At 36.9% G+C, this 13,928-nt stretch overlaps 1 protein-coding gene across 2 annotated transcripts; it reads right to left on the reverse strand.

Annotated features, from left to right (window-relative positions):
* Positions 1–2,983: 2,983 nt before the first annotated feature.
* On the reverse strand, positions 2,984–10,405 carry LOC110788746 (uncharacterized). Of its 2 annotated transcripts, none has more exons than XM_056833656.1 (6): positions 9,291–10,405; positions 8,775–8,829; positions 7,830–8,686; positions 6,025–6,117; positions 5,811–5,933; positions 2,984–3,183 (listed from the first exon to the last, which is right to left on the reverse strand). In XM_056833656.1, exons 3-6 carry the CDS (start codon positions 8,542–8,544, stop codon positions 3,140–3,142), a joined length of 975 nt encoding a protein of 324 aa, XP_056689634.1. In that variant the 5' UTR covers positions 8,545–8,686; positions 8,775–8,829; positions 9,291–10,405; the 3' UTR covers positions 2,984–3,139. The 2 variants fall into 2 exon arrangements, with proteins under 2 accessions (XP_056689634.1, XP_021849083.1); XM_021993391.2 differs by lacking the exon at positions 2,984–3,183 and adding an exon at positions 5,558–5,713.
* Between the last annotated feature and the right edge of the window lie 3,523 nt (positions 10,406–13,928).

Below are 13,928 nucleotides of genomic sequence, written 5' to 3' on the forward strand. Positions count from 1 at the left end.
TAATCACGATCGATTTAGTATTATGTGTTGCATATTGCTAAAATCAATTCAGAATAGTTTAATAGTTAACGCATGTCCCTTCAATTATTTATGCTGAGCTAGTAAGGATAACCTGCCTCTGGATTTATCGATGAGCACTCCTCTCGGTAGTTACAGTCCCCCGAACTCTCAATCTCTGCCCTGCGGGTGTACGTTGAGCGATCCCCACACCAGGGATCACAAGGGAACCTATGGCCGTCGTGGTCGAACATAATTGCACTCCCTTTATGTCACGATAACCGGGTTTTGTCAGTTTTTCTCATTGTCGTTAAAAACTGAATGGCGACTCCTATATTACTAGTAGATTTGGTGTAAACTCACAGGAAATCTAACTACACTTGATCTGACGATGTCACGCCCACGAGGGACGAGGTCATGCATTAGTCTCGTGCTTTTTCGACCCCCTCACATAGGGTCACACAAATACTCCCTCTGTATTTATTTAAGGGATACACTTGCCTTTTCCGGTCGTATTTATTTAAGAGATACACTTGCCATTTTTAGTAACTTATCAACCACATCATCTAATTAAATAATATATCTACACCCCACCCCCACCCCCAACTCCTAAAATGACATGGTCCCCACTTGTTTTTCTTATTAAAATATCTACTCAACCCCACTTGTTTTATTACTTTATTTCATTCAATTCTTTTTCTTAATACGCGTGCCCAGCCAAGTGTATCTCTTAAATAAATACGGAGGGAGTAGTACGTGAACGGATCAAGTATTTAAGTGAATATATTATTCATTAAGTACTCTATTTATGATCATTCAGAAATGACGGATCTCGGTTCCAGTGGGAGCTGAAATCGTTAAAAGGAAAAGTAAAGAATATTCCAGAGATGAAGATGTTGCCAGAAAAGGAAATATTGTTCATAACGGAAATATAAATATTATCCAAGTCGTAGATGCTGCCGGAAACGGAAACACGGTTCGTATCGGAAAATATTAACGGAAATAGAAATATTGCCGGAATCGAAAATATTACCGGAAACGGAAATATTACCGGAATCGGAAATATTTTCGGAATAGTAAATATTTATTACCGGAATCGGAAATATTAACGGAAACGTAAATGTTGTTCGAAACGGAAAGAAATTCCGGAATCGGAAAACGAATCGGAAACTCGACGAGCGACAAGCCGGCAAGCTAGACGCCTCATCACTTGACAAGCAAAGACCGCACGCACATCGCAAGGCACAAGGCCCAACGCTGATGCCGAGCACAAGGCCCATCGCCAACGCTAGGCCTAGCGCCCAGCAATGGTGCTGGCGTGTTATGCGATGGGCCACGACCAACCAGGAGGAAGCAATGGGCCACGGCCAGCAGCGAGCCTCACTTGGGCCAAGCCAAGGAGCGCGCCATCGTGGGCCTGCAAGGATGCGTTGGTGGCGAGTCCTTGTGCACCAAGGCTTGTGCGATTTCTTTGGCACCAAGTAACTTGGGCCTTAAGAAATCAGTTTTCCTACTTCTACTAAAATTAAATATTTTGGATAGATTTGAAACACTTAGTGTTTAATTAATCTTAGAATTCTAATGCTACTAATTAACTAGAGTCCTAATAGGATTAGTTAATTGAATCCTAGTAGAATATTAATTCCTTATTTCCTACTCTATAAATAGGTGATTAGTGTTCACAATTTATAGATAACCCATACAATATACTTTACATAGATTGTGTTCAAGGGAGAACATAATTAATAGCCTAATCCAAATACATAAAACCTTAGTAAATATCCTAGTTGGTTAAGCTAAGGCGGATCCGAACGTGTTGTGGACTATCTACCACTTGGAGCTCTAAAGACTTGTTCTTGTTCGGTTCGGGGGCAGCTAGGGAAGGCACGCATCACATTGTATGTACCCTAAATTATGCTAATTGACAATGTGGCAATTAATTTGGATTCCTGGCTTTATGATTTTTCCGCATGAATATATATTGTTTATATTGTTCATAACCTTACAGTTTCAGCATATACATATAGTCATAACTTAAAATAAAATTAGTTTACAATTTTACAAAAGCGTAATTGTTAACTAAATAATTGCTAGTATTAATTGTTATTGTTTAGTTTATTATTATAAGTAGTATATTGATGTTAGAGAATGGGTACACTCTATAAGATTAAAAAAAATAGTGGAATGTATTAATAACTCAAGTTTTAGTTAGCAAAAAAATAATACTTCGTATTTGTAAAGTTTATTTTTTTTATTTCGAGTCTATTTTCGTAAACCCATTCCTACATTCTATTTGTATCTACATTAACAGGTCAAAAAACATAGCAACCCAAGTAAACATATATGTCTTTAAAAAACACCAGAGTGGAAGTTACTAAGTTAGTATGTATTGAACACCAAAGTAACAATATAAAGATTTAAAAAACACCAAGATAAATTAGCGTATTTATAATACATCAAACAAAAAAGAAGAGATTTAAAAGCAGTTAATTCATTTTCTAATTAAAATCAGATATTTTAAATATAAAAAATACAAGTAGTTTTTAAAATAAACAAAATTACATAGTACTTGTTAAAATTTGGAAAAATAAGGTTTTATATTCAAAGGCCAAAAACTTCATCTCAATAAACATTAAACAATAATCATTCACAGCCGATGAAATACAATGACTATAAGATAAAGAAATGAAATTGAAAAGAACATATGAACTACTCTAACCTCATAGTATCTAGTCCCGGTTCCAAGAAAAACAATTGGTGAATAGACTAGCTATAATGATAAATGATTAGCTAAGCTATATGAATCCTTCAAACTACCAAGAAACCATAACTCGAAGCCTACACTTGTTGGTTACCTAAACTAAACAAAAAAAAAACAACTAATTCTAAAAAACAAAAAATAAAGAAGTAAATACATTATGTAAAAAAAAAAAAAAAGTAATTACATCAGTTACAAGAAAAAAGTAAAAAAAAAAAAAAAAAAAAAAAAAAAAAAAAAACAAGATTCAACATATGCATCCAAATTAAATAGTATCAGAATTACATATCGACAACTAAACAAAAAGGCACACCACCATACTTGGCAAGAAACATTGACCAAGAAGAGAACTGTTAGCTTGATCAGAAGAGAACAAGAAATTCACTAAAAGGAAATTGTGCCATGGGGAAGTACGTTTTTAGATGAACCTGAAAAACACAAAACTTAATGGTTCAAACCTTATTGAACCTATTTGGACCCAGTCAATCGAAACTTGTATTTATCATAATAAATGAGAAATATATTTTAAACACAACAAACACTTTATTACTATTGTAGATTCGTAGGGTCTGACTTATACGATATCATATGGTTGAATTTAGGGAAATTCTCTTTGGTAGCATTATACTTTTGTAAATTCTCATTGGTAACAAAATATTTTCCACTTTCTCTTAAATAGCATTAATAATCTAATTTCTCTCTAATATAACACCATTTGACTAAATACAACCTTATTAAGTAATCAATCTAATACTAATTATGGTTAAATATACAGGGAGATTAGGAATTTGTTGAATGGGTTTGTGAATAATAGAATGTACTCGAATTGAGAGGTTTTTTATTCTCTTATTTATGGGTATTGCAAAACATCAAGAGTTGGAAAGATGTAAAATTTAAGCAAATGATTTTTTTCATTTTTTGAAAGAAATGGTGTCAATGAACATTGGCCCAAATGAGATCACCTACAATATTCTTATTGATGGATTCTGTAAGGATCAAACTCGTCCGCTACATTGAAGCCTTGAAGGTTTATAAAGAAATGCAGTGCCATGGATTGAGACCTGGTCATACACGTAAATTGATATGTCTCTTCAAGGTTTGAAGCTGAATATCATAACACTAATGTCCTCACCAATGGCTATTTTTAAATTGGAATGATTATAGAAGCTAGGGAGATGCTGATAGAATTGGTTGAACATCTGTTGTAACTTTCAATACTTTGATAGTTTGATTGATGCGTATTGCAAGGTTGGGAATGATGGATGAAGTTGTTGCACTGCATTTTTTAATATTGGAGCGGAACATCTACCCCAATGTCTCAACTTATAACTGGTTGATTGGGGCCGGTGATACTTAGCCATAGATTCTTTTGTTTGGTGAAGTAGATTGATTAATTAGGTCGAAATTAGTAAAATAGTGTTATATTAGAGAGAAATTAGATTACTAATGCTATTTTAGAGAAATTGGCAAATATTTTGTCATCGATGAGAATTTGCAAAAGTATAATGCTACATATAAACTTGTGTTGATGATACTTTGTTATTTTGAGTGCATTTTGTTGCCTTAACAATATTTTTACAATAATATTTATAAGAAAATTTTAAAATTTACTACCTTAAACTTATACCACTTTTGTATTAACTAACTTATGAAAAATTTTATTGTAATTTACTATCTTAAATATATTTTATTTTAGAACCACTACCATTTTACCATTTCTCATTTTAAAATCAAAGTATCTCTTTCATGTCTTAATCGTTTTAAGTTATTTAAAACTCAATTTTTTTTTTTTTTTTTGTCATTTTTCTACTTAAAAACAATGTCTCTATTGAATTCTTACACATAGAGAAGGAGAATGTCGAATCACTTAAAATGATTAAGAAAAGAAAAATATATCTTAATTTTAAAATGGAAAAACCATAAAGTGGTAGGGATTCCAGAAGTAAATAACAATAAATTTTTTATAAGGAAGTAAATACAAAGTGGTGTAATTTTTAAGTCAATATATCATGTAGTTTTCAAATGTAATGCGGAAAGAATGGTATGGGATAGCAGCGAGTTCGCGAGCATGATCAAGGCATACCCATCAATTTCATTCCCCCAGAGGCTACGATGGTTGGCTAGCACATATGCTTGAGTGAGGTGCATATGGTACTAACAATGACAATACTACTATGGTTGGCTATTTGGTTTTGTCGCTACAAATTCGTACATGATAATATTACTATGTATACTACTATTGTAGTAGCTGGCTTTGTGAGGCTAGTGGATGATCATAGAGCATTTGCGGGTAAGGTTTTTACACCCTCGGTCAATGGCAATGGCATTGACCTAGCCTATCGTCGTCAAGATGGGTGCCACCTCCTTCTAGACTTGTTAAGGTAAACATAGATGCTCACATTTATGTTGGTTTGGGTATTGTTATACGAGATAGATCTGGTGCTTTGCTTGTAGCGGCGACAAAGAGAATTATGGTGGGCTGGGATGAAGGGATAGCAAAGGCAGCCGGTACGCTATGGCTTACGATTAGCAACAAGGTACGGCTACGATAGCGTATGGCTTGATCGCCCTATATGTGGTGAATTCAATCGACAGGTCTTCGTTAGGATTTTTACCTTTATTTTTCATTTTTAATGATATTAGAATGCTAGCAATGTCTTTTAAATATTTCGTAATTTCACATATTAAGAGGGAAAGGAATATTGTAGCCCATCTGATGGCACGGTGGGATACAAATGCTAGTTCTTAATAAGTTTGAATCAACATTTTTCCCCAACGTATCGTAACTTTGGCCAAACCTGATATGCAATAATGTCCCTGTCTAACCGTTTCCATCCAAATAATAATAATAACAATAATAATAATAATAATAAGTATTCAAAGTTTTAAATTGCTCCGCTAGTCCGCTCTCAGCTTCTTGAACCAGTCAACCACTGTGTTGGATACAATAATCTTTACCTGATCCATAATAATATTTTGCAGAGTAATTATTAAATATGATGATAATAAAATTACAAATAAATAAATAAATAAAAATAAGCATATAATACTATACCTTTATCATCCTTCCAATGGGAGAAATCTTCATTCACAAGGGTCATGTCGGTTTCATAGGCTATTGAACGGGCAACCATCTCATTGTGTGTTTTAAAAATTCTCTTAATGCAACTCCATATATCTTGAAAATAAAAACATAAACTGATTAACCTAATGTAATTTATACGATTATGATTAAAAGTAACAATGAAAAAGAAGACCAAAAATTTCACCTTTCTTCCCACTCAATTCAACTAAAGTATTCAAGAGCATTTCCCGTGTTTTCTTGAGTTTCTCATTCGCTTTATCATCCCATCCACCTTGAACTATGATTGAACACTAGATTAGTACTCGTATCGTTATAGTTGAATTAAAAAAGAAACAACAGAAAACCGACACTCTTTCTTTACCCTCACTTATAGACATTAGAACATAATAATAGGCAAACGGACCCAAGACTCAAGAATATATACAATCAACAGCCTAGATGCTCCAAAATCAGACAATATAATGACAGAGAAATTGTCGAGGCGAGCCGTACAAATAACATGCTCTAAATTCTAAAATCAGAACACACACTTGACATTCGGACTGAGGGTAACACCGACTTAGACGCAGATGCAGAAATGATGCAGACACTGACACAGGGGCTGATGCATACGCTGACCGAACGCTGATTGTGCTGCTGATGCAGGGAAGGGGGTTGATTGTGTTGCTGATGCAGGGGAGGGGCTACCGGTGTTGGTAACGTACTCACGTAGGGGAGGGGGCTGACAGGGCAGTAGATATTTAGTAGTGTGAGTGTGACTAGCGACCTAGGGACAACCACATTTTGTGCAACAGCAGGTTGCACCACAACACTAGGGGGAAGAAGAAGAAGGGGGTAGCATAGGCACCCACCCCGGGACAAACACAAACGTAATAATCAGGTACTTAACACAAGGAACAAAAGACATGCACAACCAAATGCAAATGTTTATAAACAGGAGTAATCAGGTAGTAGGTAAGTATATTTTCAAATGGTGAGACTTCCTTGAGAACCAAACCAGGAAACCTATTTAGACTCTCTTTGGTATACAATAAAATAGTGCTAGAAACGGAATGGAAACAGAATGAGCAGTTTATTTCCGTTTTGATTTGTTTGGCATGACAAATGTGGTAACCGACTCCATTACCTTTTCCCCTTCTTATTTGATTTTATTCCATTTCATCTTTTAGATTTATACGGAGTACCAAACATGCTCTTATAGTATGAAAACTAATTTATATGTAGTCAAATTCAACCACAGCTATGCACAGTTGTAGCAACAAAATTTTGTGATTAAATTTGTTTATAACTTGAAAATCTTATACTGTTAAATTAATTAGTTGCTGCTACGTAGTGTTAAATGGAGGATGAAACCCGTATACATTCAACCCATATTTACTGGCCCAGAAAAATATCTGACCCGTATTCAACTCAAACCCGTATTTACCGAACTCAAACCCGACCCCAACTGACCCAACTTGTTTGACAGGTTTAGCTACACCTACTTGCAAGCGAAGCAGGTTAGTTATTTTTCTCTCCAATGGTCAAACTACCAGTCTACCACTACATTTTAACATAAATTGTATGAAAGTCCTCTACACCACACATTGAAGTTGCTCTTATTAGCACCAATTTACTCTGTACTACTGCTACCCATGGATTGATCAAAGCTAAGACACTTGCCTACCCATCGAATGGTTCCAGCAAGAATTCTCTAACACAATTAACCATCTTCAAATGTCAGTGGACCATAACCAGGTGTGTATATTCTGCTGTAAAAAAAAGCTATTGAAAATATTGGGAAAAAAAACATTGTAACTACTGGGAGTTGTAAAAAAAAGAAAAAGAGAAAGAAAAAGAAAGTGGCATTACTGGCATATGTGAAATGTGGGGAGGAAGATTAAGGAGCCATTTTGAGCTTTTGGAACAAATAACTCTATTGCACAGAGTATAGGTGAAAGATAATGGAAATTAAAATAAAATGGGAAGTTTCTGATATAATAGTAGTACCTGTGCTTGATAGAGGAGGTTGGTTGTGCTTAGCCCTTTCCTTTTCCCTCCTTGATTTCCTGTGCTTTTCTGTTTCTCTGTGGATTATCATTACATGATCCCAAAACTTGTTCAAATCTTCTTCATTTTTGACATCGAACTTATTCAATCTTTGTATCAATTCTCTTCTTGTGTATTTTTCGGGCTCCAGCATCGCTAGTCTCATTACCGAAGAAATTGATTGCCAACTGCGTACAAAACTTCGTATGTTGGTGGGTAATAAAAGCTTTTGACCTTTGATTAAGGCATTCATCACCCATTCACAGATAGTATTAAATCTTACAGCTTCGGCAAAATGTAAACAAATGATTTCAAACCCCATAGATTTCTCAGCCGCACTTTCGCCATATTTGATCAAATACAAACCACCTAAAATACACTCTAATCCAACTGAATCAATTAAATACTTAAATTCCTCTCTAACCTTGCCATCTTTTGAGTTCTTCCCGTAAGAAACATGGAAACCAGCTGCCAATTTTTCAAGTCCTTCAATACCCACTAAACTTCCCTTCAAAATTTGCCAACTCACTTCCCCATCTGTTGAGATTACAGAATAGTAGATATCTTCTTTGGCGACGAAGAAAGACGTAGAAACGTCACATCCCTTAAACTCTCCTAATATCCTGAATACCACTCCACCATGACCCGGATAAGTTACAGGCTTATCCTCTATCATGGTGCCTCCTTCGGTAACCCTTAACCCATGTTTCCCAATTGCAAAAAGATACCTGTCTTCAATATTGGGAAGATTTGCACCTCTCGATTTCAGATCGAGAACAATTCGATCTTCGTCCGGAAGATCATTTAAATCACACCATCTGCAAAACAAACCGAAAAATAAATTAAACATAAAGCTGAAAACAACGAAAAACACAATTCAAAACTTATAAGGTAAAACTTGCGTACGTTTTAACCGTGGGAAAATCATTGTCAGATGAGCTTGATCCCCCCGGTCCTGATCCTGCACACATATGCATGATACAGTGCAAAAAAAAATTTAGCATTCCCAGTTCACTAAAACTCAAAAAAAATATAAAAAAAATCTTGACAATCAGCACTGGAAGTGTCAACATTGCATTGCATAAGATGCAAACTTAATGAAACTTGACGCAAAAACATTACAAAAGTGATAGAAGCGAAAAAAGAGTAGAAAATGAGGAAAGAACTATCCATTTCCAACCAACTGAAAGATTCACTTCCTTGGATTTGGAAAAACAGAACAAACACAAATGGATCATTAGTGTGAGAACACTCTTTTTGTGTAGTATCACATGAGCTATTAGTTATTGCCTTTCAAAGTTTAATTGGAACACATCTCATTCTTATTGTCGAGGCGAGGTTGCATATATCCGCCGCTTCAAAGGAAATTGATCGGTGTTGATGTTGAAAATAGGAAAATTACAAATTGCTGAGAATGGTTACCTTATGAATTACCAGGCTTCCAACTGAATAGTAGAAGTCAAGCAACAGAAGAAGACTTTCTGTATAGTTAAACTGGGACTAAGAAAAGACTTGAAAAATCCAAGAAAAGCTTTTTGTCAACGCGTTCACACGCACTGGCTGCCATACCAGGAAAGCTCAAATGGGGGAGAAAAACAAGCTAAGAATGGCAATGGAAGACAAAAGGACCAGCAACGCCTACGTCTGGAGTGAAAATGCAACAATAAGCGATATCTTGAAGGCAGCAACGTTGTTGATTCGGGCCCAGATACTTCGTCGGAGGAAGATGGAATTTTAATGGAGGGAGGTTCAACACGGGATAGGGGACAACAAAATAGGGATAAGCGACATGGATGGATGCTCTGAATGGGAACTCTGCTCATCAAACTCCATTTATGGCGGAAATTGAGGGTAACCCAAACAAACTCAACTCTCCGATTGTGATGAATCCTTTAGATAATGTTCAAAATCTCATCAGAATTGAACAATTATGATATGCAATTGGGAAATTCTGGTTATCAATTGAAGGGTAGTGATTGTGAGAAGTGCTATTTACCATTAGCTACTGTTCCATTAATCAAAATTGACATGGAAGATATACAAGAGGAATTAGAGTATTTGGGAACTTCGTTCTGTCGTCTGTTTTGCGTTAAGGTGGTAGACCAGCGCAACATGTTTTGTTGGATAAATAAATAGGATTTGGGGAAAGTATGGTATAGATAAAATTATCCCGATTGAAAATGGTGTTCATATTGCCCAATTTACTGATTATGTGGGTAAGAACAATGCATTGGAAGGTGGACACTATTTCTTTGATAAGAGACCCCTTATAGTAAAGGAATGGAACCCAGAAATGAACGTTTTGTAAGAGGAGGTTAAATCAGTCCCAATCTGATTCAATTTCCTAATGATATTGGGGAGGAAAGTGTCTGTTTAAACTTGCAAATGTTGGTGGGAAACCTGTCAAATTAGATCAGGCAACCATGAAGAAAGATAAGCTACAGTTTGCAAGGATCTTAGTTGATGTGAACTTGAATCAAGAGTTCCCGTAGAGCTTTAACTTTGTGAATGAAAAAGGTGTAGAGATGAAACAAGAGGTTCAATATGAACGGAAACCTATCAACTGCAGCAATTGTGGTGGTATGGGGGACACGATGGCACAATTAATAGGCAAGGGGAACAAGAGAAGAGTAGTACTGTAGTAGTACCACAACAGAGGCAAAACAGATGCCACAACAACCAACAATGGGCTCCAAATAAAGCAATTCAGCAAGACGAAGATGGATTTAGGCCGGTTGTAGGGAGATTTGCTAGTTCACCATTTGTTACAGTACAAAAACCAGAAAACCAGTGCACACAGACAACACCTTTGTAGAGCGCTACAGGGGGATGATCAGAATGGAGGAAGAGATGAGGGGTTGGCTGCCCCTTATCTGAATGGATAGCATTGCAGCATGGAATGTCAGGGGATTTGACAATTTGAATAAATAATCTGAGGTGAGAAGCTTTTTGCACCCTCAGAATATCAAATTGTTTGGTCTTCTGGAGACTAAGATCAAAGCTCGTTCCCTTGGAGCTTTGTATCTTAATATAAGTCCTGGGTGGTGTTTAACCACTAATTTTGCACAACATAAGGGAGGGAGGATCATTGTGATTTGGCAACCGACAGTTTTCACAGTCTCAATTGAGCATTGTTAAGACCTAATGATTCATTGTAAAGTCAAGTCATATAGGCAAACGTTTAAATTTATGCTTTTAATGATAAATAAGGTAGGGAAAAGTTGTGGACGGAGTTGAATAAGATAGCTGATGCGCAAAGCGGCCCATGGGTTGCTCTAGGTGAGTTTAATTTTGTGTTACGATGTGATGAAAGAATTGGTAGCATGGTCAGAGATGCAGAAGTCACACCATTTAGAGATAGTATGGAGTGTGGTCTGGTAGATATGAAGTATACTGGAAGATTCTACACTTGGAATAATAAACAGAAGGATGAAGATAGAGTAATGTCAAAGTTAGATAGAGTCGTGGTGATTGGTGAATGGTGAATGGTGAATGGTGAATGGTGAATGGTGATTGGCTCAATGTGTACCTGAATGCAGAAACTTTTTTCCTCCCAGAGGGAGAGTTTGATCATAGCCCTGCGAAAATCAATTTTTCAGAATGTTGATCAAAGGAGGAAGCCATTTAGGCACTATAAGATATTGGGAGAGTGCCCCCGACTTTCAAGACGTAGTAAAGAAGGGATGGAAGAGACACGTTAAGGGGTTCAAGATGTATCATGTTATGCAGAAGATGGAACTGTTGAAACAAGTCTTTAAGATGCTAAATCAGAGAGGCTTTAATGACATCCAATCTGCAGACATTAAACCTCATCAAGAGCTTCTCAAAGCTCAGAATCTGCTACATCAAAACCAGGCAAAAATGAGGCAGAAAACAGAGAGTATGAAGCCCATAATGTCTACAAGAAAACACACAACAACTATCTTTCCTTTTTGAGACAGAAAGCAAAGGAGAAATGGTTAGTTGATGGAGATGAGAATACAAGTGTGTTCTATCAAAGTTTTAAGAGCAGAAGAAGTCACAACAGAATCATGGTGCAGAATAAAGAAAAGGAGTGGATCACCGATGTCAAGGAAATACAAAATATTTTTCTGAAGTATTTCTCCAATTTTCCTGGTTATTCTGCTCCTAACCGGAGGAAGATAAAAAAGAAAGTGGTTGATACTGGGAAGAAAATTACTGATGATCATCACAAGTTGTTAGATTTGAGCTTTTCAGAGGAAAGACATAAAGGCTGCTTTGTTCTCCATTCCAGGTTACAAATCCCCGGGAATTGATGGTTACACTTTTTTAGAGCTACTTGGGGAATAATAGGAAAAGATGTAGTGGATGCTGTTAAGGAGTTCTTTGCTAATGCCAGCCATGGAGAAGTGCACAATATTGCGAGTCGGAGAAACAGAGGCGTAGACCTGTCGGGGTAGAAGAACGCTGTTGTCTAGCGTCGGCGGAGTGGGAAAAGGTCGATATTTCTTACAATAACACAATCAGTGTAAAAACGATCCGAACCGTTATTAACCCGAAATACTAAATTTTGAACAAAATTTTAGTGTATCGCTAATGCAACGCTATTCGTCGCCCGCTTTTACGCACGTCGCCCATTTTTTAATGGTGAAAATCCAATATTACCCTTATACAACCCCACCCCCAAACCCCACCCCAACTCATACATCACTCTCTCTTTCCATAATATTTCCACCTCCTTCCCACCGGCGGCACCCACCACCGTCATCCACCACTTCCACCCACCACCACCACCACCCACTACCTCCAACTACCACAACCACCCACCACCGGCATCCACCACCACCACCTACCACCTCCAACTACCACAGCCACCAACCACCGTCATCCACCACCCATAGTCGGAGAAATCATCCTCATTCACCTCATTACCGCCGGTGCCCACCATCCACGAATGCTATGTTCTTTTTCCATTACCAACGCCGGCGCACCACCTTGAACGAGTTTGAAAAGGGTCCCAAGTAGAAGTTAAAGACTAGCTCGTCGGGTCAAGTAGAAGGGATGCCGCCTCCACCATCGGCGACGACCGAGTTACAGGTTAGAATTTTTTTAAATTTTGTTTTTTTTTACGGAATAGGGCCAGAAATCCTATTCTTACCTAGGTATGGAATAGGAATTTCAACCCTATTCCATGTAAAACACGGAATAGGGATCTTGACCTTATTCCGTGTTTTACATGAAATAGGGCTAAGAACCTTATTCCATTCCTAGGTAAAAATAGGAATTTTGGCCCTATTTCAGCCTAGGAATGTAATAGGGATCTCAAACCTATTCCGTGTATATGTTGCATGTTTTTTTTGTCCGTTTATATGGAATAGGGCCCCCACCCTTATTCCTAGCCTAGGCCGAAATAGGGATCTCAACCCTATTCCGTGTTTTTGTCATTTTTGTTTGGAATAGGGCTCCCACCCCAATTCCCGTCCTAGGACAAGATAGGGATCTCAACCCTATTCCGTATTTGTTTTTGTTAGTACGTGTTTTTCCTCAATTAATTCTTTGTCAAAAATTTATTACATTTGTAATTAATATTTTATTATTATTATGTTTTGTATTATTAAATAGGTTCTTTTTTTAGGGTCATTTATTTTAGGTCATTTATTAATTATTAATTATAATATCAATAAATAATTTTTCCAAATGACACAAGTGATTTTTTTTTTCTTAACTGATTATTAACTTAATTATAGTCATCATATAAACAAACAAACTTAATTCTAGTCAACAAATAAACAAACATAATAAAAATCATTTATGTTCTCGGCCAACATTCCACTTCAATCACGATGATGACGATAAAAGGAGGTGGTGGTGGCGGCGACGACAGTGAAGGTGCAGGTGGTTGAGCTCACGGGGTGGAGGGAGTGACAATGATATGAATTGAGGTGGTGGTGGATGGGCCAATGATGGCGGTGGCTAAGGTAGGGCCGACAAAAATAGTTGTTGCCGGAATTTGGTGGTGGGTCTAGTGAGAGAAAGTGGGGTAAATGAGAGGGGAAGTGGGGGTGAGTGAGAGTGGGGTGGGGTGAAAGGGACAAGAGG

This window comes from Spinacia oleracea, chromosome 6 (genome assembly GCF_020520425.1).
Source record: "Spinacia oleracea cultivar Varoflay chromosome 6, BTI_SOV_V1, whole genome shotgun sequence".
Classification (NCBI taxonomy): Eukaryota; Viridiplantae; Streptophyta; class Magnoliopsida; order Caryophyllales; family Amaranthaceae; genus Spinacia; species Spinacia oleracea.

Coding starts and splice junctions, on each gene's coding strand:
- LOC110788746 (XM_056833656.1), bottom strand. CDS start 8,544: ATGATAGAGGATAAGCCTGTAACTTATCCGGGTCATGGTGGAGTGGTA. Junction 6,118..7,829: donor ACCTCCTCTATCAAGCACAG/GTACTACTATTA, acceptor GTTCAATCATAG/TTCAAGGTGGATGGGATGAT. Junction 3,184..5,810: donor CCATTGGAAGGATGATAAAG/GTATAGTATTAT, acceptor TGTGTTTTTCAG/GTTCATCTAAAAACGTACTT.